This window comes from Eumetopias jubatus, unplaced genomic scaffold, assembly GCF_037043125.1.
Source record: "Eumetopias jubatus isolate StellerSeaLion01/CBP00866 unplaced genomic scaffold, mEumJub1_p1.0 scaffold_10, whole genome shotgun sequence".
In the NCBI taxonomy this organism is placed as follows: Eukaryota; Metazoa; Chordata; class Mammalia; order Carnivora; family Otariidae; genus Eumetopias; species Eumetopias jubatus.
Genome location: NW_028274816.1, coordinates 74,419,559 through 74,443,006, shown reverse-complemented (window position 1 = coordinate 74,443,006; position 23,448 = coordinate 74,419,559). Strand labels below are relative to the sequence as shown.

At 45.9% G+C, this 23,448-nt stretch overlaps 1 protein-coding gene across 1 annotated transcript in view; it reads left to right on the top strand.

The window, feature by feature from the left end:
* DNAH9 (dynein axonemal heavy chain 9) overlaps positions 1-23,448 on the top strand; it is a 371,410-nt gene that overhangs the window by 233,608 nt on the left and 114,354 nt on the right. The window contains exons 46-50 of the mRNA XM_088027042.1: positions 1,223-1,365; positions 1,747-1,908; positions 2,115-2,348; positions 11,667-11,927; positions 21,925-22,350. Of these exons, the coding sequence (XP_087883168.1) occupies positions 1,223-1,365; positions 1,747-1,908; positions 2,115-2,348; positions 11,667-11,927; positions 21,925-22,350 (1,226 nt within the window). The remainder of the gene's footprint in view (positions 1-1,222; positions 1,366-1,746; positions 1,909-2,114; positions 2,349-11,666; positions 11,928-21,924; positions 22,351-23,448) is intronic.

Below are 23,448 nucleotides of genomic sequence, written 5' to 3'. Positions count from 1 at the left end.
GAGTATGGATATTTCCAAGATCTGTTTTTTTTTTTTCTTTCAAATATATACCCAGAAGTGTGATTGCTGGATCACATGGCACTTGTTCTACCTTTAATTTCCTTCAATTTCTCTGTACTCTTTTCCATCAACAGTGCACAAGGATTTCCTTTTGTCCACATCCTCATCAACACTTATTATATCTTGTCTCTTTGATAATAGCCATCCCAACAGGTGTGAGGTGATATCTCATTGTGATCTTCATTTGCATTTCCCTGATAATTAATTATGTTGAGCACCTTTCCATGTACGTGTTGACCATTTGTATGTCATCTTTTGGAAACATATTTTAATTGGTTCTTTGGTTTTGCTCTTGTTATACTTTGCCTATGTTTTCACCATGGCATTTTTTTCTATTTTTTATATAATTTTTTATTTGTACATACAATGTGTCAACTTATATTTACCAAATTTATCTTTCTTTTAAAAACATACCAACTTTGAGATACACTTAGGAAGACCTTCCCCACTCAGAGGTTATAAGAATATTTCCCTCATGTCTTCTGCCATTTTTATGGTTTTATTTTTTATGGTTAAATATTGATCCATTTGGAATTTATCCTAGTGTGCAATGGAGTATAAGAATCCAACCATAGTTTTTTTTTTCCAGATCCCAGTTTTCCTAATACCATGTATTGAATGTTCATTTTTCCCCATTGATTTTAAGATGTCATACTTATCATATTTTTAGATTCCCTAAAACCATTCTTGCTCTCTCCCTTTAATAGAAAGGGATAGCTCATTCTTCATCAATATATGGATTTATCTGTATTCTTCTCATGGGCCCTTTACACTTGTGGTTTTATATTATAGGTATTTTACATCTGTTTTATTTCTCCTACTAAATATTAAGTTCCTCAGGAGCAAAATTCTTACTAACAGTAGTTAGTAAATAAATGCTTTAGGCAAAAGAAGTAAAGAGAGTTGAAAGCTTTTGTGCTACAGGCTGCTGGCCCAGGACAAAATGGTGCCATTACCCTGTTCCCATTCTTTAAAGTGTCATCCCTCCACCTGCACTGAGTTCGGAGTAGATATGGTGTCTGTCCAATTCCACCAGCAAGAGTGGTGGAACATGGCCAAAAAATCATAGGCCCTGTGTCCAAAGTTTGGATAGCCTCTCACGTCCTATTTGTATCATGCAGAGAGATGCCAAAGCCACCCATCTGTGTTCCGTTTCTCCCAGGAGAGATCCCGGACCTCTACGCTGATGATGAAGTTGAAAACATCATAAACAATGTGAGGAACGAAGTCAAGAGCCAAGGTCTTGTTGACAACAGAGAGAACTGTTGGAAGTTTTTTGTAAATCGGGTCCGACGACAACTGAAGGTATAGAAGGATTTACTGCCCAGGGTAGGCGGACCAGAGATGGTTCATAAGAGCCTCTGCTGATATTTTGGACACGGCTGCCCTCATTGATTACACTGGCAGTGGGCTGGGAAGGTGGATTGCCTTTCTTCACCTGAGCAATTTTGCAAGGCTGCCCTTCTCATCTGCTTCAAGGGCAGTAGGCTCCCTCTTGCCTCATGCAGTCCCAGCATTCTTAATTTGTTGGCTAGAAGCCTGGCTAGTGTTGACAGATTTTTTTTCTTCCTCTGTTGAATGTGTTTCCCAACTTTCTGGGAAATGAAGAACCCAAAGCCATAACTGTCTCTCTGTGAGTATCTCCCTGACACTTTCTTGGTTCTCCCCACCCTTCTAATTTCTCAGGTGACTCTCTGTTTTTCCCCTGTGGGAGACAAGCTGAGAGTCCGCAGCAGGAAGTTCCCAGCCATTGTGAACTGCACGGCCATCGACTGGTTCCACGAGTGGCCTCGGCAGGCATTGGAGTCCATCAGCCTCCGCTTCTTACAGAACACAGAAGGCATTGAGGTAAGAGAGCAAAGGAGACACTCTTCAAGGTCCTCTCTACCTCAGGTACAAGGAATTCCATGTCCAGAGTTTCAGGGTTCAAGTTCAGGCCTGGGTAGAGTTGTTGGAGCAAAACTTTCCATGTGTTGAGGCCATGAGTGGGGTGGGCTGTCACCTCCAGTCTTCATGTCCAGACAGTTGCTTTGTTTCCCACTCTTTGATTTCAGCCCACAGTCAAGCAGTCGATTAGCAAGTTCATGGCGTTTGTCCACACAAGTGTCAACCAGATGTCTCAGTCTTATCTGAGCAATGAGCAGCGCTACAACTACACAACTCCCAAATCATTCCTGGAGTTCATCAGACTCTACCAGAGCTTGCTGCGCAGAAATGGAGAAGAGCTCAAGTCCAAAATGGAGCGTCTCGAGAATGGGCTGCTGAAGCTTCACAGCACCTCTGCGCAGGTGGGTGATGGTCTCTTGTTGCTCCTGCCTTCAGAGCACTGAGAGGGAGTGGGAGCGCTCCATTCCGGGGAACTGGATGGATCACAGTCCAGGCCTGAGAATCATGTATGGTTTTCCAGAGGCCTCAGTGTCACCAGAAACTGTTCCAAGAGTTAAGGCTGAGCTCTCCCTGAGGAGGGTCACACTGTCAGCCGCAGGTCTGGTCTGCTCCCAGGTTCTAATGATGGAATCCTCTGGAGCACCTCTTCTTTCTTGCTTGTTACCCCTCTCCTCCTCTTCTGCTACCTTCCTTTCCTCTCCCGTCTGCTTCCCTTCCATCTTCAAAACCAAAGAGATGAATCTATACCAGTTTTTCTTTTATTTCTTTGTATTGTCTGTCAAAGCATCATCGGAACCTGATTTCTTAAATCCTGTCTCATTTCTTGCATTTTCCTCATATCTTCCCAAGTGGTTGGCCATTGAAAGAAGTCCCTGTTGTCCTATCCTTGTAATATTTTTCTACTTACTCTTCCAAAGGGAACATGCCCATCAGACATTGCTGATCCCTTGGATGGCCCCCCTTGTGCTCTGTTTGCCCACAGCAGAGTCATCTGGTGGGTGTGGTTTTCCTGCATTTGCAGCATTAAACTCAAATTGTGATCAACTTTAGTTCTTGGGCATCCCGTGTTCCTGTAGATATCCAAGGCTTTTGCTTTGTCATCATGACAGAGCTGTGCCTTTGGCATAACTGTTGAATTCACTTCTTCTGACTTGTCCTCTCTCCCCACTTTAGTTTCTTGAATCGTGGATGCAATATGTCTAGAGGATTTCAGCTCATTTATTGGGATGCAGTGAGCCCTTGCGATCTGTTCACATAGAATTTCTTCTGCTTGGGCCATTTTCTGTTATCTGGTTTTGTTCATCTGGTTTGGCCTCTCCTCCAGGAGCAATGATTTGCCAGTGGCTTCTCTGTGCCCTGTATCTATTATGTCCTCACTCACTGATCTCATCCTTTTGGCTTTTTTTCCCCTCTACATTCTAGGAGAGCTTTTCAAGTTTATCCTCAACAATTCTAATCTAATAGTGGGTAACATTGCTTCTGCTTTTTAGGTTTCCAGTGAAGACTCTATTTATGCTATTACATTTTTAATATCCTAACCGCCCTTCCTCACCTAATCCTTTTCTCCTTCCAACACATCCTATTGCTTTTTTAATTTCAGCCTGTTTGCCTGCAACCGTGTCATTGACACCATCCTACCGATGACAGTGGACAGCTTCCTTGATGTTTTTTCTAGATCCGATAGTGTGCCGTTTTCAGACCTGTGTCCTTCTTCTTAAGTCTCCTAGATTCTTTTCCCTTCCTTGTTCTGTATTTCTACAAAGACCCTTTTTTTCTTTTTCTTTATTTACCCACTGGCATGGTGAGATCTGTTCAAATTCGGTGTTTGTCCACATGTGACATGTGACGGTTGTCCATGACACTACTCTGTGTCCATTTGTGCTCTGACAACAGCCCTTCCCAGAGCTACAGTTCAGGCCAGATCGAGGGACTCAGATACTAGCCAAAGCGCTAGCTGTTTACCTGGCATGTACCTTTGTTGTAGAAAGGTAGCATCTTCTCTCCCAGCACTTTTCAGTACTCTCAATCTCTAAACTTCTAGAAAACAGCATGAGATAGAATCCCAGAATGCAGTCCTATCAGATTGTTTTTAACATCGGTCACTTTTTCCTCTTCCTGTCTCCCCCCACCCCACCTACAGTACCCTCAGAATACTGTCCCCCCAGCAGCACCTGTTCTCCCTCTGCTCACCTATCCTCTGGAAATTATCGATCATCCCAGGAGAAGACTGGTTATACCTTAGGTGAACCCAGCTCTGCCTGCACATGGTTAGTGGAGAAGCCTCCCCAATCCTGGCATCAGTTTTGGTTCCTTCTCCTTCAAAATTCTCTACGTCAACAAGTCATGCTTTCATCTACCCGTTATCTAGAAACCAGGGAGTTACCTTAGATTCCTCCCCTTGTCTCAGTTAAGAATTAACAAATTCTCTACTTTTTTATGTATCTCTTAAATATACCCCTCTTGCTGTCTCCCTGTTTTCAACACCTTGATTTAGGTGTTTAGGTAACACGTATTACCTTGATTATTTCAACACATTGAACTCCACAAGTCCCCCCCACCCCCATCCTGAACCTGGGTCACCAGTAACTTCTTGCATCACCCATCAGGCCAAATACTTGGGGTTGTCCCTGACTCTTCTCATTTCTTTCTCTCTTGTGCCCAAACATCAGAAAATCGCTGTTGGCCCTAACTTCAGATATGCCCAGGATCCCACCACTGCGCACCTCCTATGCTGCCACTCCCCTGATCTGGGTCACTGGCGTCTTTAACCCGGGCAACCAGGGTACCTTTCTGGCTCATTTGTCTGCTTCTCCTTTTGCCCCTTTTTGGTCCGTCATCAACAGAGTAGCCAGAATGATCCATTCAAAGCATAAGTCAGAACATGTCACTTTTCTGCCCCAAACCCTGAGATGGCTTCCATTTCCCTCATTAAAATGGCGCCCCAGGCTCCTCTCCCACTGCACCCTGCAGACTCTCAGACCTCATCTCCTGCTACCTCATGCCCACAATATTCCTCTCTCTCTGGCCATGCCACTGCTTTGCTGTCTCCTCAGACAACACCAGGCCTTTGCACTGGATGTTCTTCCCTCTCTCATCCCATGGCTCACTCCTTCATCTCCTCCTCTTTGCTCAAATGTCACCTTCTCATTGAATCCTACTCTGATGCCCCTGTTTTCAGTTGCAACCCCACACCACCCCTGCATCCCTTACTCTGCTCTACTTTATCTTTTTCCCATAGCATTTACCCCCATCCAACATGTAATATACTTGTTACCTTTCTTTTTTGGTGTCTGTTTCTTTTTTTTTTTCAATAATTTTTTATTGTTATGTTCATCACCATACATTACATCATTGGTTTGTGATGGAGTGTTCCATGATTCATTGTTTGTGCATAGCACCCAGTGCCCCACGCAGAACGTGCCCTCTTTAATACCCATCACCAGGCTAACCCATCCCCCCACCCCCTCCCTTCTAGAACCCTCAGTTTGTTTTTCAGAGTCCATCGTCTCTCATGGTTCGTCTCCCCCCTCCGACTTACTCCCCTTCATTCTTCCCCTCCTGCTATCTTCTTCTTCTTTTTTTTTTCTTAGCATATATTGCATTATTTCTTCCAGAAGTACAGATCCGTGATTCATCAGTTGGTGTCTGTTTCCATCTGTTAGATACAACCCCCGTAAAGACCAGGATCCTTATCTCTTTGGTTCAATAATGTGTCTAAAACAGCACTTGGACAGAGTGGGCACTCATTACATATTTGTTGAATGAATGAATGAATGAATGAGTGAATGCATAGCATTCTGCTTAGTATCCCCCACTGTATTCTGGAAGTACTATCCAATAGAAATATCCTGCCAGTCATATATGCAAATTAAATTTTCTGGTAGCTGTATCAAAAGAAGTAAAAGGAAATAAGTGAATTTTATTCTAACCATATATTTTAATTTTACATAATTATATATTTTAAGAATACATTTTATTTAACCCGACACATCCAAAATCTTATTTTAATAGGTAATCAATGTATAAAAATGTTATCAATGAAGTATTTTTTTTTCTTCAAGTCTTTAGAAACTAGCGTGTGTGGTTATATTTACAGCACATCTCCGGTGGGACAAGCCACATTTTAGGTGCTCATTCACTACATGGGGCTGGTGGCTACCAAACCAGACAACACAGCTCTGCCCTAGCCTCTGTCCTGCTATTGGAGGATCTTTGCTCAAACCATAAGCTTGAGTCTTCTCTTCTGTGGACTTTAATGTTTTAGATACTACATTGCAGATTCTCTGAACTTTTCTAGAACTTTCAAACTGTATCCTTGCCCGTGTGCCACCCTTTCTTCCTCCCATCTACCCCCTTGCAACCCTGGCATCCAGTACTTCCAACTGGCTATAGTTGCCCCAAATCTCCACAGCTAGTTTACGTCTCCGTGTCTTTACGTGCACCCCCACCCCTTGTCAGCTTGTCACTGTCGGCGCCTACACAGTTTGCTAGCCCCTGCTCCCAGAGGCCCTTTTTAAGCTCTGAGCAGGTGTGCCTTCCAATCTTTGTGGTTCCATCCCGGAACTGTGTTTCTCCTCTTGTGTATTTCATGCTATACCATCAGCAGTCATATAAGTGCAGAAACCAGGATTCATTGGCACATAGTAAGTGTTCTGTAATTGTGTAGATAAAGGGACATTATGGGTAGATGACAGATGGCCAGGCAATCAACCAAATGAACACGTTCTAAAGTCACCTATAAGCTCAGAGTGGGGGTGGAGGACAGGTCCCCCAATACTGTGTACCTGGTGTGTATTTCATACTAATGGATGGTTATGAGGATGATTCTTCTTGTAAAAATGGTATCAACTTGGCTTCCTAACTCTGTTAAAAACCCTTCATCTGAAATTGTTCCTTGGGTAGAAAAAGCCCTAAGTGTATCATCATAATCTTGCTATAAAGGTAATGATTTGAGTTATGTGGTATCACTCTCCTACTACCCAATTAGGACAGTTTTGGGGATTCATAATCTAGTGGGAGTGAGCTAAGTGAATGTCACAACTCTGGCTCAGAGGGACTCCAAATTTCTTTAGCAACAATAGCAGTATTAGGAGTAATAATTATACTGGTAAGAGTGATAATAATTGATAATTATATAATCATCTAAAGTTGATAAATTTTAAACATAATTTCATGCTTAGCCTCAAGTGGTCATAAAGGTAACTTTATTTTTCTATAACTGAATTTAACTTAGCTACAGATCCACCTTTTTCATTTAAGAGTAGAAAGTTCTTTTTTTTAATAAAGATTATTTGAGAGAAAGAGAGTGCATGAGTGGGGGTGAGGGGCAGAGAGAGAAGGGAAGCAGACTGCCCACTGAGCATGGAGCCCAACACAGAGCTCAATCCCATGACCCTGAGATCATGACCTGAGCCAAAACCAAGACCTGGACACTCAACCAACTGAGCCACCCAGGTGCCCCAAGAGTAGAGAGTTCTTAATCTTGCATTTCAGTTTGCCTTGGTCCCTTCAAGTTAAAAACTCAGTCTCTGGAGGGCAGTCAGTTCAGAGTCTAACTCTGCCTCGGGGCTGTTTCCCTGTGAAGGGTCATTTGCTCCTTCCCATCTGGGTGGTGGTGGTGGTGGTGGTTTCAGGAGGCAGCTGGTGAAGTCACATGGCGTGGTCTTCCAGCTCTCACTGGCTCTGCTGACGGTGGCTCTTCTCCTGGGTCTTTGGGTGGCATCATCTGTCTTTGCTCCTGCCTCAGATGAGAGCTTCACACCTGGCGTCCCTTCTGTTCTGTTCCTTCTCTTGGCACAGTCAGAACTCCCAACTCTGACTTGGGGTCTCACTCTGTCTCCTCCTGGCATCTTCAGAACCTACTGTCACCCTCGCTCTGTATCTGGCTCAGGGTACTCATGAAGAAGAGGGGCTATTGGGTTGAAGAAGTGTTCATAAAAGGCCTATAGGTTGTTACCAATTCCCTGCATATAAGATTTACTTCTCGGGGCGCCTGGGTGGCTCAGTTGGTTAAGCGACTGCCTTCGGCTCAGGTCATGATCCTGGAGTCCCGGGATCGAGTCCCACATCGGGCTCCCTGCTCAGCAGGGAGTCTGCTTCTCCCTCTGACCCTCTTCCCTCTCGTGCTCTCTATCTCTCATTCTCTCTCAAATAAATAAATAAAATCTTAAAAAAAAAAAAAAACATTTACTTCTCAAGTCTGTCTGGAGACTCTTAAATTCAATTTATCCTGGGGTTTCAAATAATCTCAGGCTACCAAATTTACCTGAAGTTGACGGTTCAATAATTTACCATGATTATTCATCAGGACTCTTGCGGTTGCAAGTGAAAAAAAAAAAAAGAATTCAATTTCACTTAGCATGAAGGAAAAGAAAAGAAAAAAGAAAGAAAAGGAAAAGACAGGAGAGAGGGAAAAAAATTTTTGAGATTACATGATATATTTATCAGGATCCTTTTGATGGCAGCTGACCAAAATTCAACGGAAGTTGGTTTAGGCAAAACAACAACAACAAATAAAACCAAGAAAATTCAGAGACAGAGCTGAATTTGGACAGGGCTGGAGCTAGACCCTCACTAAATGTCCCTGTTCAGGCAGGCAGCCCCCCTGGGCCCTGGCAACCTCAGACTCACATTCTGTCTGCTTTGCAACCCCACTGTAAGGAGGAGTTTGCCTTTCCCAGGATTTTCTGCCAATTCCTAGATAAATGGTCAGTGGCTATGATTGGCCTCCTCTGATCATCGGTCTGCCCAGACTTGAACCATTCTCTGTGACTTGGATATTCTCCTTGGCCGAGCGAGGTTCAAAGGACAACCACTGGAGTCGGCTCCACCCAAACTATGAGGACTTGGGAAGGCAGCGTTCTCCAAAGGAAATTCCAACTCTGTTTCCAGAACAGGGATGAGAAGTTTTTATTAGGCAGGCAACCATGGGTCTACTGCAGATGGGAAACCTCTCATCTAAGAGGAGAGTCTGTGTGAAGTGTTGAATTCATATGAGAACATGGTGGGTGACCAGAGGGACTCAGAGGAAGAAGGAAGATATCTCTGGGCTTCCAGCCGTCTGCACAGTAGGGATTGCTGTGGATTGTGCCAGGTTCTCTCTCCTCCTTCTGTGGCTCTTAGGAGAGGGGCCTGGGAAGCTTAGCCTTTCTCTTTAGCATCATGTTCCTGATCCTCGAAGAAGGGAGGGTCTCTCACCACCAGCCTATTGTCACCCCACTCAGTTGACACCCCCTCCCCCCTGATGAACATTCATGGGGCTGGCAAGACTGAGGAGAGGCTCTCTTTGTTGGTCGTGACACTGTCCTTCTTGAGCCTCCTATCCGGGGGTGGGGGTGGGTGTCTAAAGAGGAAGAGAGCCAAAGAGGGGCTCAAATGCTTTGAATGAAGGAAAAGAGAAGAGGAAATTTTAAAGTGACCTATTTCAACATCCCATTCTATTGCAGAAGAGTCATAAAATGAGCCTGACTGACGCCCTCTCTTTAGCTTGGTGGGGAGCAGCCTCATTCTGACCGGCGAGACCCTCACATCACAGCTGAAGAGCCATAAAGCTCCCGTTCACAGTGCTGGTGATTATTTACCTTGGACCCGAGGTCATCAGCCCTATCTGCAATCAGCAAAACAAACAAACAAATAACAACAGGAAGGAAAAAAAAAACCCACACCAATTTTCTCAAATCTCCCAAGATTTAAAAAGGAACAAAAAGTTACTGGTGTGTTTGCTGACTGTGGTGATTATGTGGTTCAATCATTTTGATTTACAATTGCATCTTTGTCCTTGTAGAAATAAGTCCCTGCAGCTGAACAACGGGAGATAGAAATGGATTAACCTTCTAGCACGGGCATATAAGACTCGTTTAGGGAGCAGGCCTTCATTTGAGGTTAACAAAAAGTCTTCAGTTTCCATGAATACACAAAATTAAAGAGCATTCTCTCCTCCTGTGCCCCCCCCCCCCCCCCGCTTTCCTTTTCTTTTCTTTTGATCTGCCGTGAAAAGGGAATTATCGGCAGCGTCTAAGCCTCCGTTTTATTTTTCCCCTTCTGCATTTTGCATCATAAAGCATTCGAATCTGCTTGGCATGTTCCAGGAGCTCTGAAAAAATCTTCGGTTGTTGCATGGAAATGGACTGCAGGAAAATGAGAGACAGGAGGTCATCCTGCAATGTAAAGTTTATGGGCCGTATTGCAAAGACAAATGGCTTTTTTACTTCCCAGAAAGAAACAGATCTGAGGCGGTTTCTCTTTGCATGTGAAAGGGCCATAAAACCAGGCCAGTGACTTGACAAACCCGGAGGTGGGCATCTGCATCACCCCGAGGGCCTATGAAAACACAGGTCACCAGGCCCACCTCCAGAATTCCTGATTCAGTAGATCTGGAGTGGGCCCGAGAGTTTACATTTCTAGCAAGTACCCAGGGGATGCTGTTGCTGGGGCTGCTGGTCCCGGGACCACACTCTGAGAAGCTGCACACTCCACTGAACTGAATGTACAGAGAAAACCATGTCTCCTTCTCCAGCGGATCGGAGAAATAAATGGTTTCCTACATAGGGATGTTCCCAATGCTTCATTATTTCCTCCAAAATGCGTATGAATCCAGAGGCTGGATGGAGAGCCCCACTGGATTCTGGTCTGGGCCACTGGAATTCTCTCTGCTGTCCTGCTGTAACCTGGTCATCTCTCTCATAAGGATTGTGGGAATAAACTGAGACCAACCAAGTGAGAAGAAGCTAATGCTCTCTCTTCAGAGCTAGCTCTAGCAAGGGAGTGAGCCATGCAGCACCTGGGTTTTGGCAGAGACTCAAAGGCAGGCAGAGGGGTGGGGAGAGCTTCACGGTGAGAAGAAAGGAAAGGTGTCAGGTGTATCCCAGTGGAGGCTGGTGCCCTGCAGAAGCTGGTGGTGGGTGCACTAGTATTGGGCAGCCTATGTGATGTTAGGGGAGCGTGTTTGACCTTCTCTGGTGGGTCCTAAGTTGGAAGCAGGGACAAAAATCAAGGAAGGTGGCCACTATTAAACACATTCTGGCCATTTGGGGCCAACTGTTACTGAGGTTATTTATTGCTTGTCTTCCTGGATTGTTACGGAGACAGGAGTGTGACTTCCTACAAGTCTGACTGACTTAACAGCAGTAAGTCAGTACCATTACAGCTTCCCGGGCTAGTGATGGTACATAATGGGTCGGTCTCCTGGGCCCCAGGAGGGTTGCAGTTGTGGGTCAGAGTTCTACTTTTATATATGGTCTGGCCACTGTCTGTTCGCACAGTCTCTCCAGATACACAATGGATACTCGCTTTTTATCGCTGGCTAAATTCTTGGCATACCTCACATTGGCCAATATCCATGAAATAATGACCGATTTTTAGGACATGCCCACTTGTGTGGAAAGTATTACGTGAAGCACACGGAGTTTTATAAGACACGGGCACCGATGTCCGTGAGAAGCAGCCTAAGTCACGTGGGCATCAAGGAGAAAGAAAAGTCAGGGTGTGTGTTGCTTAGACTCTTCTACCACGTTTACTGTAGAGGGAGGGGGAAGAGGGAGTCCAGGATCCCTCTCCTCTCCCAGCTCAGGGCACTTGGCCCCAGAGGAGAGCTCAGCTTTGCACCTTCCTTCACATCGGGAGTTGGCATTTTTCCGTGGGGGGGGCGGTCAGATCCCCGGGCCCCCGCCCCCGTCCAAATTCTTGTTGCTCCCCGTAAGCCCAGGGCTTCTCTGCTGCAGGTGGATGGGCTGAAAGCCAAGCTGGCCGCCCAGGAACGGGAGCTGAGGCAGAAGAATGACGACGCGGACAAGCTGATTCAAGTGGTCGGCATAGAGACGGACAAGGTGAGCAGAGAGAAGGCCGTGGCGGACGAGGAGGAGCGGAGGGTGGCCCTCATCATGCTCGAGGTGAAGCAGAAGCAGAAGGACTGTGAGGAGGACCTGGCCAAGGCGGAGCCGGCGCTCATGGCAGCCCAGGCGGCTCTCAACACCCTCAATAAGGTAGGAGGATGGTCTGTCCCATGTGCTCGCCCCTCCCCGCCCAGGGGTGGGGGAGGGGAGCGGCTCCCGTGACCCAGACAGCGCGCCACCCTGGCGTCCCAAAGAGATCCAAGGGCAAAGTTGGAGGGTTTAGGGATCCAGCTGTCATTGGCTTATTCATTCAGCAAACACTCGTTTATTTTATTTTTTTAAGAATTTTTCTGTATTTATTTGAGAGACAGAGAACAAGCATGAACAGGGGGGAGGGGCAGAGGGAGAAGCAGGCTCCCCGCTGAGCAGGGAGCCCTGATTCCGGGCTCGATCCCAGGACCCTGGGATCATGACCTGAGCGGAAGGCAGACGCTTCACCAACTAAGCCACCCAGGCGCCCCCAAACATTCACTGAAACTGAGGGCATATCAGGCTCCTGCAAACTACCGAGGAAATCCCAGGGATGCGAGTCTTAGAACCAACCAGAACAGGAGATGCTGACTAGTCCGGACCCTCCACTCCACAGATAACAAAGCAAGGACCCTGAGAGGAGAACTGACTTGCCCAGAGCCATATTAGAGCCAGACTTCAACTCACACCCTCAGAATCCAAGTCCAGAGACCTCCCAGCTATGTACCCCATGGTCACTTCACCCGTTACAAGTGACAGGACACATGAGCCTTATAAGCCCTGAGAAAATACTTAAGATAGGAGACGAAAACCCATGTTGGCTCCAAAATATGAAAAAAAAAAAACTAGGTAATCAAAATTAGCAAATATTCAAACGTCAACAACACGTAGCTGTGTGTCCATTAAATTCAACTCCTATACGTAACCATTTGGTAGACGAAGCATGACTTCTGAGATGTATTCACAAGGTACTTTTATTTAGGTTCCCTGGAGATGTACTCCATGTATGTGTGTCCTGGGGTTGGGGGGTTGGTTAGCTACTTCTTCCCTCTCTTTTTCACCATTAAACTGCTTTCCCATGTGGATAACCGTGGCTGAGAGGCAAGGGCAGAAGGGAAGAGAATGGGGCAGACAGACTCCGGTCATGAGCAGCAGATGTCAGAGCGGGACTGAAAAGCTGACCCTTTCTCTGTTGGGATGCTCACATGGAGACCCTTCCCCCAGTCATCAGGGTGCTTTCTCTTCCCTTCACTTGGACCCCTTGGCCAAGGCCTAAGACAGCCCGTGCTGGCTTTGCCGACACGTCCTCTCTTGAAGGCAGAGCAGGGGGTACTCACCAGCAGGTCTCACGAAAAATTCTCTCTTCCTCTGCTTTGACACCCTCAGGGCAGGTGAGGCGTTTGAGAGGCAGACGCCGGCCTTCTGAAACCTCCATCTCCTGCCTCACTTTGGCATCTGGCAGTTTCAGGCCTGGGCAAATCTAAAACGGAATTAGGAACTCTGTAGAATCCTGTGACATTTAGTCCCATGTAAATTGTAATTTGAGAGATGAGTGCATTGTAGGACTTTTTATGAAGGATTCTAGGATTATGCATTCCAGGATTTTTTATCTTTTATGCCCTAAAGGTTAAGGCACCAAGGGCCTCGAAGGCCCTAAACAGACCCCCACCCTACATCAGGAGAAAACACCGGAGTCTCTACTGGGAACCTGGGTACCGTGGGGGTGGACCAGGGATTGGAGGGGTAGTCCAGTTACGCTCCCACTTCTCAGCCTGAACCTGGTAGCTTCTCCCAGCCCCTCACAGCGGCAACCACTTCCATGTCCAGGCCTCTGATGAGCCTGTACCCCTCCCCGCCGCCACCTCTCCTCTTGCCCCCATCCTACCCATATTTCAAGCTCAGACTTACAATTCTAGATCCGTCTCGCCCTCTTCTGATTCCCCCAGCACAAACCACGAGACGACTTCACTGACGCACACACATGAAGTGTTTGCTGATCGTGTCTTGCTAATAAGGCAAACGTCTTTCATAAGATCTTTTGACAGAGGGGTTATAGTTCCTAAAATGAGCTGAGACCAAATACTGGCTGTGCCATTCACTGGATGTGGCTCTGGGTATGATTTTCTCTCCACTCAGCCTATGGGTTAGCCTGGTGATGGGTATTAAAGAGGGCACATTCTGCATGGAGCACTGGGTGTTATGAACAAACAATGAATCATGGAACACTACACCAAAACAAATGATGTAATATATGGTGATTAACATAACAATAAAAAATTTAAAAAAAATTACTTGAAAAAAAAATAGTGATGCAGTCCCGTTAGGTTGTCACAAGGATGGAATGAGATAATGTATGAAAAGAAACTAACAGATGGTAGCCACCCACCTGAGTGATCTTTTTTTTTAAGACTGTATTTATTTATTTGAGAGAAAGAGCAGAGGGAGAGAGAGAAGCAGACTCGCACTAAGCACAGAGCCTGACTCGGGGCTTGATCCCACGACCCCGAGATCATGACCTGAGCCGAAATCAAGAGTCGGAGGCTTAACCAACTGAGCCATCCAGGTGCTGAGTAATCAAACAGCAGTTTGACCACATCATCCCTGTGTTCCAGAATCTTCCATTGGCTTCCCATCATACTCAGAATAAAATCCACAGTGGCCCACGAGACCCTACTGTTGTTCCCTTCTTCTGCTACACCAGTGACTAGTCTTCCTCTTGTCACTCCAACCCCTCACACCGGCCTTGCTGTGTCTCAGACACCCCCAGCACAGTCCCACCCCAAGGCCTCTGAACGAGCGATCAGCTCACTGGGAAGTCCTCTTCCCCCAAGCCCCCCTGCATCCTGGTTCCCTCTGTCGGGTGTTTGTCCAAAAGTTACTTCCACAGGAAACAAGTAATAAAAGTACTTCTTAATTTCATTTAAAAAAAACTCAGGATATACTAGAAAGAAAATATAACCCAAGGTGAACAATATTTATAATCATGTCATATTCATTCTGAACATTAACTAAAAATTTGATATAACCATAATAATTAGGAGGGCAGTAAAAATAGCTAAATATTCACACTCTAAGTAGGAAGTCACTTGCTAACATCTAAAATGAAAAATAGGGGCACCTGGGTGGCTCAGTCAGTTAAACATCTGACTCTTGATTTCAGCTCAGGTCATGATCTCAGGGTCCTGAGATCAAGCTCCATGCTCAGCAGGGAGACTGCTTGGCGTTCTCTCCTTCTCCTCCTCCCTCTGCCCCTCCCCCCTGCTCGCACGCACACACTTGCATGCATGCGCTCTCTCTCAATGAATGAATGAATGAATGAATGAATAATAAAACAGCAGCAGAGGCATGTTCCTTATCGATAAGAAGTAAACTCTAGAAGAAACAGAAAAAATTGTAAGCCATGACTTCTACAGAGCTGAAGTCAGAGTCTACCAGGCATGGGTTTCGTTCTAAGCCTTCTGGCCCTATTAGAGTTTGCAAACTCTGTTCATGTATTACACAAACAGAAAGAAGCTACAATTTCAGTGGCTCAAGAGCACAGAAGAGGACACGGCTAACTGGCTGGCCGGGTAGGAACTTGGGAAGAGAATGCCCATGAAGCAAGGACGATAAGGAAGAGCATTTTCCTGGATGGGGCAGGGGGTGGAGAAGACCATCTCGGAAAGGAGCAATGTTTGCAGAGACACGGATGCATGGGGAAAGGGAGTGTGTGAGCCATGGTGCACGAGTGGGCGCCTCAGGAAGTGACGTGATGATGAGTCTCTGAAGGTGGGTTGGCCAAGATCATTACCAGCCCACAGTATCACTAAGAAGTTGAACCGTGGACCAGGGTTTACAGTCTACAGGTTGCAGAATGCATTTATGGGGTCTCAGACAGCACTTTTTTTTAATTGAAGTATAACTGACATGTGACAATATTCCTATCAGGTGTATGACATCATACTTCGGTGTTTGTATATATTGTGAAACGGTCACCATAGTAAGTCTAGTTAATATCCATCACCACACACAGTTACAGATTTCTGTGTGTGTGATGAGAACTTTTATGGTTTCCTCTCTTTTCAAATCCACGGCACAGTATCGTTAGCTACAGTCACCCTGCTATCCAGACATCCCCAAGGACTTACTTCTCTTATAACAGGAAGTTGTACCTTTTGAGCCCCTCTGCACATCTTGCCCTCCCCACCCCCCTCCCCACCCGCCTCCCCACCCCCACCCTCCATCACCCCACTTGGTGAAGTGGAATGGATCAGCCTGTACCAAGTGTGATGAGGGCGTTACTGCTTTGTGGACCCAAGGACCCCTAGAGTATCCTTAAACCCTCTGCGTTCACAGAACTCTGGTATTTCATGACCACTTGCCTGTTTTCTCATCATTTTCAAACTTAATAAATCTGTAGTTAATGCATAAAGAACACCTGTAAATCAGAGGCTGGTAGTAAGTCTCTGCACGTTTTGAGTCTCTGCTTTGGCAGTTTTATTTCACTTTTATAGCTAAACTGAAATAAATCCAGTGTAACTTTTCCTGCCTTAGGGGAGGAATGGTTTTGTTTGTAATTTCATGGCCTTTTCTGCCCCCTACAAAGTTACTTAGAATTTTCTCTTTGTTCCCTACGTATTTTTTACAGTGAACTCATTTTTTTATTATACAAATAACATATAATGACATTTTCATTATTAAAAATTATCCATCCGGCCCCCGGGTGGCTCAGTCGGTTAAGCGTCTCTTAGTTTCGGCTCAAGGTCATGAGCTCGGGGTCCTGGGATCAAGCCCTGCATCGTGCTCAACGTAGAGTCCCTAGCATTTGACTTTTAATATTAGCAAGTAACATAAAAAACAGATTCTGTAATACTTTGGAAAATTCTAGAGTTTCCAAGTTGAATGGACTTCTTTCCGACAGGACTTCTTAAGGCCTATGTTATGTGATTAAGCCTGGTACTAAAAGTGATAGAGATAGCACAAGAAAATAAAACCTCAGATGAATCTAACTTATGAACAGTGGTGTAAGACACCTGTATAAAATACTAGTAAGTCAGATTTACCTATGCCACCAACTGGCGAGTTTTCCCTATATGAGATTATGCGTGTAACCATACCCAACCCCCTAGTCAAAGATGAAAAGCTTCATCATCATTTTAGGAGATGTCAAAATGGGACTTGACATAATTCAGCATCCGTTCCTTATCAAAACTCTCAGTAAAGTAGGAATACCAGGATATTTGGATATTGCGCTAACAGATGGCAATCAATCCCAATCCAAGGACAAAACATCCTATCCAATGGTAGAACATTAAAAGCATTCCCATTAAGATAGAAAAAGCATAATAATGATCCCTGTCACCATTATAAAAAAAAAGTCCTAGAATTTCTAGCCAATGCAATAAACTGAAAAATAATCATCATGTAAATGTTACAAAATACCTGTTGTAAAAAATAATAATAGGGAAGAGTTAAGGGCCCATTGCAAAATAATTTACAAAAATGTATAGCTTTCTTAATATAAACAGTAGCCAGTTGGAAAATATGATATTTGAAAAGAGCAATCAAAGCACAAGATACAAATAAGCGAATATAAATTTGTTGAAACAATGTGAAGAAAACTTCACATCTTTGTTGAAGAACATAAAATAAGATATGAATAGACAAATATATATACCAAGTCTGTGTATGGGAAGATTCAGTATTACAAGGATGTCTGCTACTTCTCAAATAACTTAAAAGTTAAACGTAAATCTAAATTACCTCCAGTTTGATTTATGTTTTACTTGTGTCTGATGTCTTTAAGTTCATATCATTTAAGCAGCTGTTAAAGATTTAATAACCTAAATGTCCAGCAATATGGGGTTGGTGAAATAAATTGCAGCTCATCTAAATGAGAGGAAACTGCATACTTTATTTAAAATCATGTTTTACAAAAACAGTGACATTGAAAATTTCAGATATAATTCTCAGTGAAAATCAGATTCAAAAAATAGTATAAACAGTGATTGATATGTATATATTCGTGTGTATATGTTTATGTGTGTACACATGAATGAGCCAGATACATATTTGTTCCCATATATGTTCCTATTCATGTATATACTCATTATCTTTCTTTTCTGTGTCTTTTTTTTTATAAAGATTTTATTTATTTATTTGAGAGAGAGAGAGCACATGAGAGGGGGGAGGGTTCTATTTTCTCCATGACCTGGGAGGCTCGCTTGGGTGGCATCAGACACTTTCCCTTGCCCGCCCTCCCTCCCCTTCCCTCCCTCTCTCCTCCCACCCTGTCCCTCCCTCCCTCCTTTTCCCTCCTCTCTCTCTCTCTTTCTCTCTCTCTCTCTCTCACCCACCCTCTCTCTCACTCTTCTTCTCCTTCTTCCCTCTCTTCTCTCTGCCTCGCTTCTTCCAACCGCAGTTTCCAGGGGTGGAAACAGAGACACCCCAGCCGCACCCAGCCCAACTGTGCTACCAGCCCAGGGGAAGGCCATCTCTCTTTATAAAGAGTTCCTTTCCTTAGTTCCCCTTAAATTAGCCAGGATGTTATATCATCTTTTTGGCCTGCAGGGACGCTGACTAATACAGTAATCAAAAATAAAAAGATAACAGCCCAGCAGAAACGTAGGCAAAGGTCAATACCCAACAATTCACGAAACAAGAAACTCAAATTGCTTAAAAACATGAAAAGAAACAGTATCACTAGTAAATATGTATATGCACATATATGAATTAAACCAATGTTACCGCATTTTCAGCCTGTCAAATTAAAAAAACAATTTTTTTTAATGTGACCAATGCTGAATGGGAGCGAACATAAACGTTCTCCAACACTGAAAGCTGGAATTGGAATTTCTGGGGAAGCTGATAGTATGTACAAAGAACACTAAATATGTGCCCTGCCCTTTGACCCAGCAAATCCATTCCCAAAGAGCTAATCCAAGCTTTTCACGAAGATCTATGTGAAGAATGTCCTGCAAAGCATTATCCACGTGGTTAATTTGTGGAAAGGTTTCCAGAAATTGAATGTTTGACATCAAATTCTGTTTGAGAAGAATAACAAGCGACATTCTCTCATGCCTCTTTTTTTTTAAATTTTTTATTAACATATAATGTATTATTTCAGGGGTACAGGTCTGTGTCTCATGCCTCTTTTTAAAACTTCTGCCTGTGCTAGTTCCAACATATGTCCCAAACCCGGTCACCTGCCACCATCTCTGCTGTTGAGAGTCCTGGCCCCCGGCTGGCTCAGTCTCCTCCCTGAACAACTGTGTAGCCTGCCCTGCTGCAGTGGGGCCAGCCGCAAAAAGCTCTCGGAGCAAAACCACATCATTTCACTCCCTGCCCAAAACCCTCCAGGGGCTTCCCCTTGGACGTTAGAATGATATCAAACCGTCCGTCCCCTGTGGCTCTGGATCCTCCCTGGAGCTCTGATCCTGACCGGCTCTCCTGCCCCACCTCTACCACCCTCCCGACCCCACTCTACAGAGAAGGAGAAATTGGAGTAAAAACTTGGAGAAGAGCGAATGCATCAGGCAGCAGGGACAGCAAGAGCCTGATGGCAGGAGTGGGGTGCAGAAACCAAGCATGTGGGCTGTTGGCTTGCTGAAATCTCCGTCTACCTTCTGAGAACTGTTTCTTCCATCCTGCGTTCCTCTTAGGAGAACCATATCGGGCTGCCCTGCAGTGACTGGCGACAGAAGCCCCACCTAACTAAACAAGATCATTTCCCAGGACAGTTTTTTAAAGATTGATTGATTGATTGATTTAGAGCATGCAAGCGGGGGGGTGGGGGCAAAGGGAGAGGGAGAGAGAGAATCTCAAGCGGCCTCCCCACTGAGCAAGGAGCCCGACACAGGGTTCAATCCCAGGACCCTGAGATCATGACCTGAGCTGCAACCAAGGGTCGGCCGCTTAACCGACAGAGCCACCCAGGCGCCCCCTCCCAGGACATTTTTATTTCCACTTGCTCTGGAGAAAAAGTCTCCTCCCCTTCTGGTTGCAAAGTGATGGCCGTGACCTTTAGCTGCCGAGCCCCGTTCACTGCAGGTGATTGTTGAACACCCATGTTGATGAGCACCTGCTGCATGCCAGTTTCTGTTCTAGGCACTGGGGCGACAGTGGTTAACAAGACTGATGAGGTCCCTGTTCTCATCCTCAGATGAGGATATGGAAATTCAATAAGGAAAAAGTTGGTGATCATTTCTGATGGCCCTGAGTTCTCTGCAGATCATCAGGGTGCTGATAGAAAATGATGAGAAGGGGAAGCTGACGAGAAAGTCTTTCTGAGTGGGCAACGTCTGAATTCTGAATTGAGATCTTGATGAATGAGAAGGGATAAGCCACACAAATAGCTTAGCAAGAAGTGTTCCAGGCAGGGGTCCTGGGGTGGGGACGAGCTTGCAGTCAATGCGCTGGAAGGAGGTGACCGTGGCTAGAGCTCAGGGACAGACAGAGACAATGGCACAGGCTGACAGCAGAGGGGTAGGTGGTATGCCTTGCATCACAAGGAAACTGCTGTGTGAAACAGAAGTGTGCGCAAGGCGAAGCAGAAACAAGAGAAGATCCAGAGAGCCCGTAAATGCTCTGAACGCAGGTCCACTCATCCTTACAGCCAGCTCCCAGCTCATCGCCCTCAGATACTTGAGCGAAAAAGTCCCCTTTGTACTTGAGCTGGGTCTTCTGTCACTACTACCAGAAAGGCTGTGAGTAATTTACTGAGAGAGACTGAATATAAAGAAGACTGGAAGAAATTACATGGAAATATTAACGGCGACATACCTGGGTTGTAGGATTCCATTTCATCTCTATACGTTTTTATATTTTCTTAATTCAGGACATTGAGCATGCTGAACTTAAACTGGTTTAAAATCGTGGGGTTTTGGGGGCGCCTGGGTGGCTCAGTCATTAAGCATCTGCCTTCGGCTCAGGTCATGGTCCCAGGGTCCTGGGATCGAGCCCCGCATCGGGCTCCCCGCTGAGCAAGGAGCCTGCTTCTCCCTCTGCCTGCCGCTCCCCCTGCTTGTACGTGTTCCCTCTCTCCTGTCAAATAAATAAATAAAATCTTTAAAAAAAAAAATCGTGGGGTTTTGTTTCTGACTCTGCCCCCTCCCCCCCCCGCACGTACATTGTCCTCCCATCCCTGCCTCTGATGAGTTTTCATGACCAAATGTGAAGATAGTTTCAGAAGCAAAGAGCATCTTCCCATGCACTCTCATTAGGTGCGAGAAGTAATCCCCTCCCCCCTGCCGTTTGTAGATTTCCAGGCCCTCTTGGGCTGGAAATTAATTTGGCATAGGGGCCATAATCTTTGAAATCAGGACTTCTCCCCCACTTCCAAAATCAGCCCCCCAAAACAAGAGCTTTTCAGGTCATGGGCTTCTCACGGATGGTCATGACAAACCTTAAATCAACTTCACACGCATTTAAGACACAGCTTCACTCACAGACGAGTGCATCCCCCTGCTTCCAGTTTATAGATGGAAGTACAGAGACCTGGAGAGTTGAAGTGACTTGCCAAGGCCGGTCGGCCGTATCTTTCTGGTGCAAGTGATGCTTGGAGCAGAGGACGACCCCACATCTAAGCAGGGGCAGTGACTGTGCCCGGCTTTCGGTCTGAATTATTTCCTGGCGGGAACTGTCACTTTGCTATCAGGACAGTCAAGTGTAGTTAGAATAAGCTCATGGAACAAAGCAGTTTAATTTAAGAAAAACAAAATTTGTTGGGTTACAGGGCTAGTCTCTTCAATCCAAGATGGGAAATTAATTTATAATAACCTTATCTTTTATTCATAGCATGCTGCCTTTTTCAGAGTATATTGGCATCCTTCTATTTTTCTGTTGAATGTGAAATAATTGGGTGTTTCTAATGGGCTGTGAGTAGCCTTAAAGGACTGAACAAACAGAGCTGAATCTCGGTTAGCCATTCGGGGTGGTGGGGGGGGAGTCTGAAGCCACTGGGGAGTAGTTTTGGTTTCCTTCGGATGAGTCATGACATTTAAACTTCCAAGGGCTCCGCAGGCTTCAAAGCAGCCCTTTCAGAATGATCGCCCTGGAACCCAAGTCCACGAGCGGCCGAGGACAAAGAAAGCCCGTCCGCTTTTCGCTTTTCCCTAACCACCTCATCCTCTCTCCGCAGACCAACCTGACCGAGCTGAAGTCGTTTGGGGCCCCGCCTCCAGCTGTCAGCAACGTCAGTGCGGCGGTGATGACCCTCACGGCCCCCGGGGGCCGGGTGCCCAAGGACCGGAGCTGGAAGGCCGCCAAGATCACCATGGCCAAAGTGGACGGTTTCCTGGACTCCCTCATCAACTTCGACAAGGAGAACATTCCCGAGAGCTGCCTCAAGGCCATCAGGCCGTACCTGCAGGATCCAGAGTTCCGCCCCGAGTTCGTGGCCACCAAGTCGTACGCGGCTGCGGGTCTCTGCTCCTGGGTCATCAACATCGTGCGGTTCTACGAGGTCTTCTGCGACGTGGAACCCAAGCGCCAGGCGTTGAGCAGAGCCACTGCAGACCTCACTGCCGCCCAGGAGAATCTGGCAGCCATAAAAGCCAAAATCACCGTAAGTGAGGCCGGAGTCCCCCCACCCACCGCAGCCCACGGGGCAGCCTCTGGTGCCAACTGCATGTGCCCCCACATCCCAGCGCCCAAGTGTCCCGGTTTTGAAAAAGAGGCAGGGAAACCAAAGTGGGATGCCAAAGCTCCTGACTTTTCAACTGAGGCACCTTTTGCTCTTTCTCAAATACTCTACAGTCCATGTGAGACAAATCCAGCAGACCGTTGGTCTTCTGTGATCTGCAGTGTTCTATGGAAGCTTTTAGAAGCAAGTAGTACATTGTGGTTTGGGGGGTGGTCCCTTGACCATAAATGTAAAATGGCGAGGGTCAGTAGCTTTTATTAACTTCTTGGTGATGTTTGGAGTAGATCTGCCTCTCTCTGGACTGGGGGGTGGGGTGATCGTGGACTTACACCTGGTTCAGGGAGATTCCCCCCTTGAACTTCCCTTTTGCCGTTAAAACGGATACAACCAAAACTAGAAATCTGAATCCCTCAGGACGGGAGAGCAGCTGAAAACCCAGTCCGAGCTGTACCATTTGCAGATGTATGACCTTTAGAAAGGTCTTTAAAATGCCCACACTTCAGGTTCCTGAAGTAAAATGGACACAGTAACCTCTCGCTTATTGAGATCATAGTGACGAGGAGGAGAGAGCGTGCCCACAGAGCCACGTGGGGCTGAGGCCACTGCCACGATCACCATGACCACCGCTACCCTACCTCTGCTCTCCCTCCTTCTCCCAAGACACGTGCTAGCTCTGGTGGTCGGTCGCTCCTGTGGTCAAGTGCAGTCCAAAACACTTCCTGGGGCTTTCCTTTCTGTGCATGCACTTCCAGGCAAGTAAGAGCCTTGCGGCAGATTGGTCAAAAGGGCTTTATAGATGGTGAGAAGTGAGCTCCATATGACACGGGTGTATTGACTGCTAGATTAAACTCTGTGGCTGAGGGCACTAGTTCAAAGAACCTTGCCGCCGATCTCTCTCTCTCAAGAAAAGATACTTGGGCAAAGCAGCTAATCTCTCGGTATGTTGGCTTCATAAATCCAGAGGTTCAGGGTCCAGTCTACTTAAAACAGGTGATGATCACCTTAACAATGGCCCTCTTC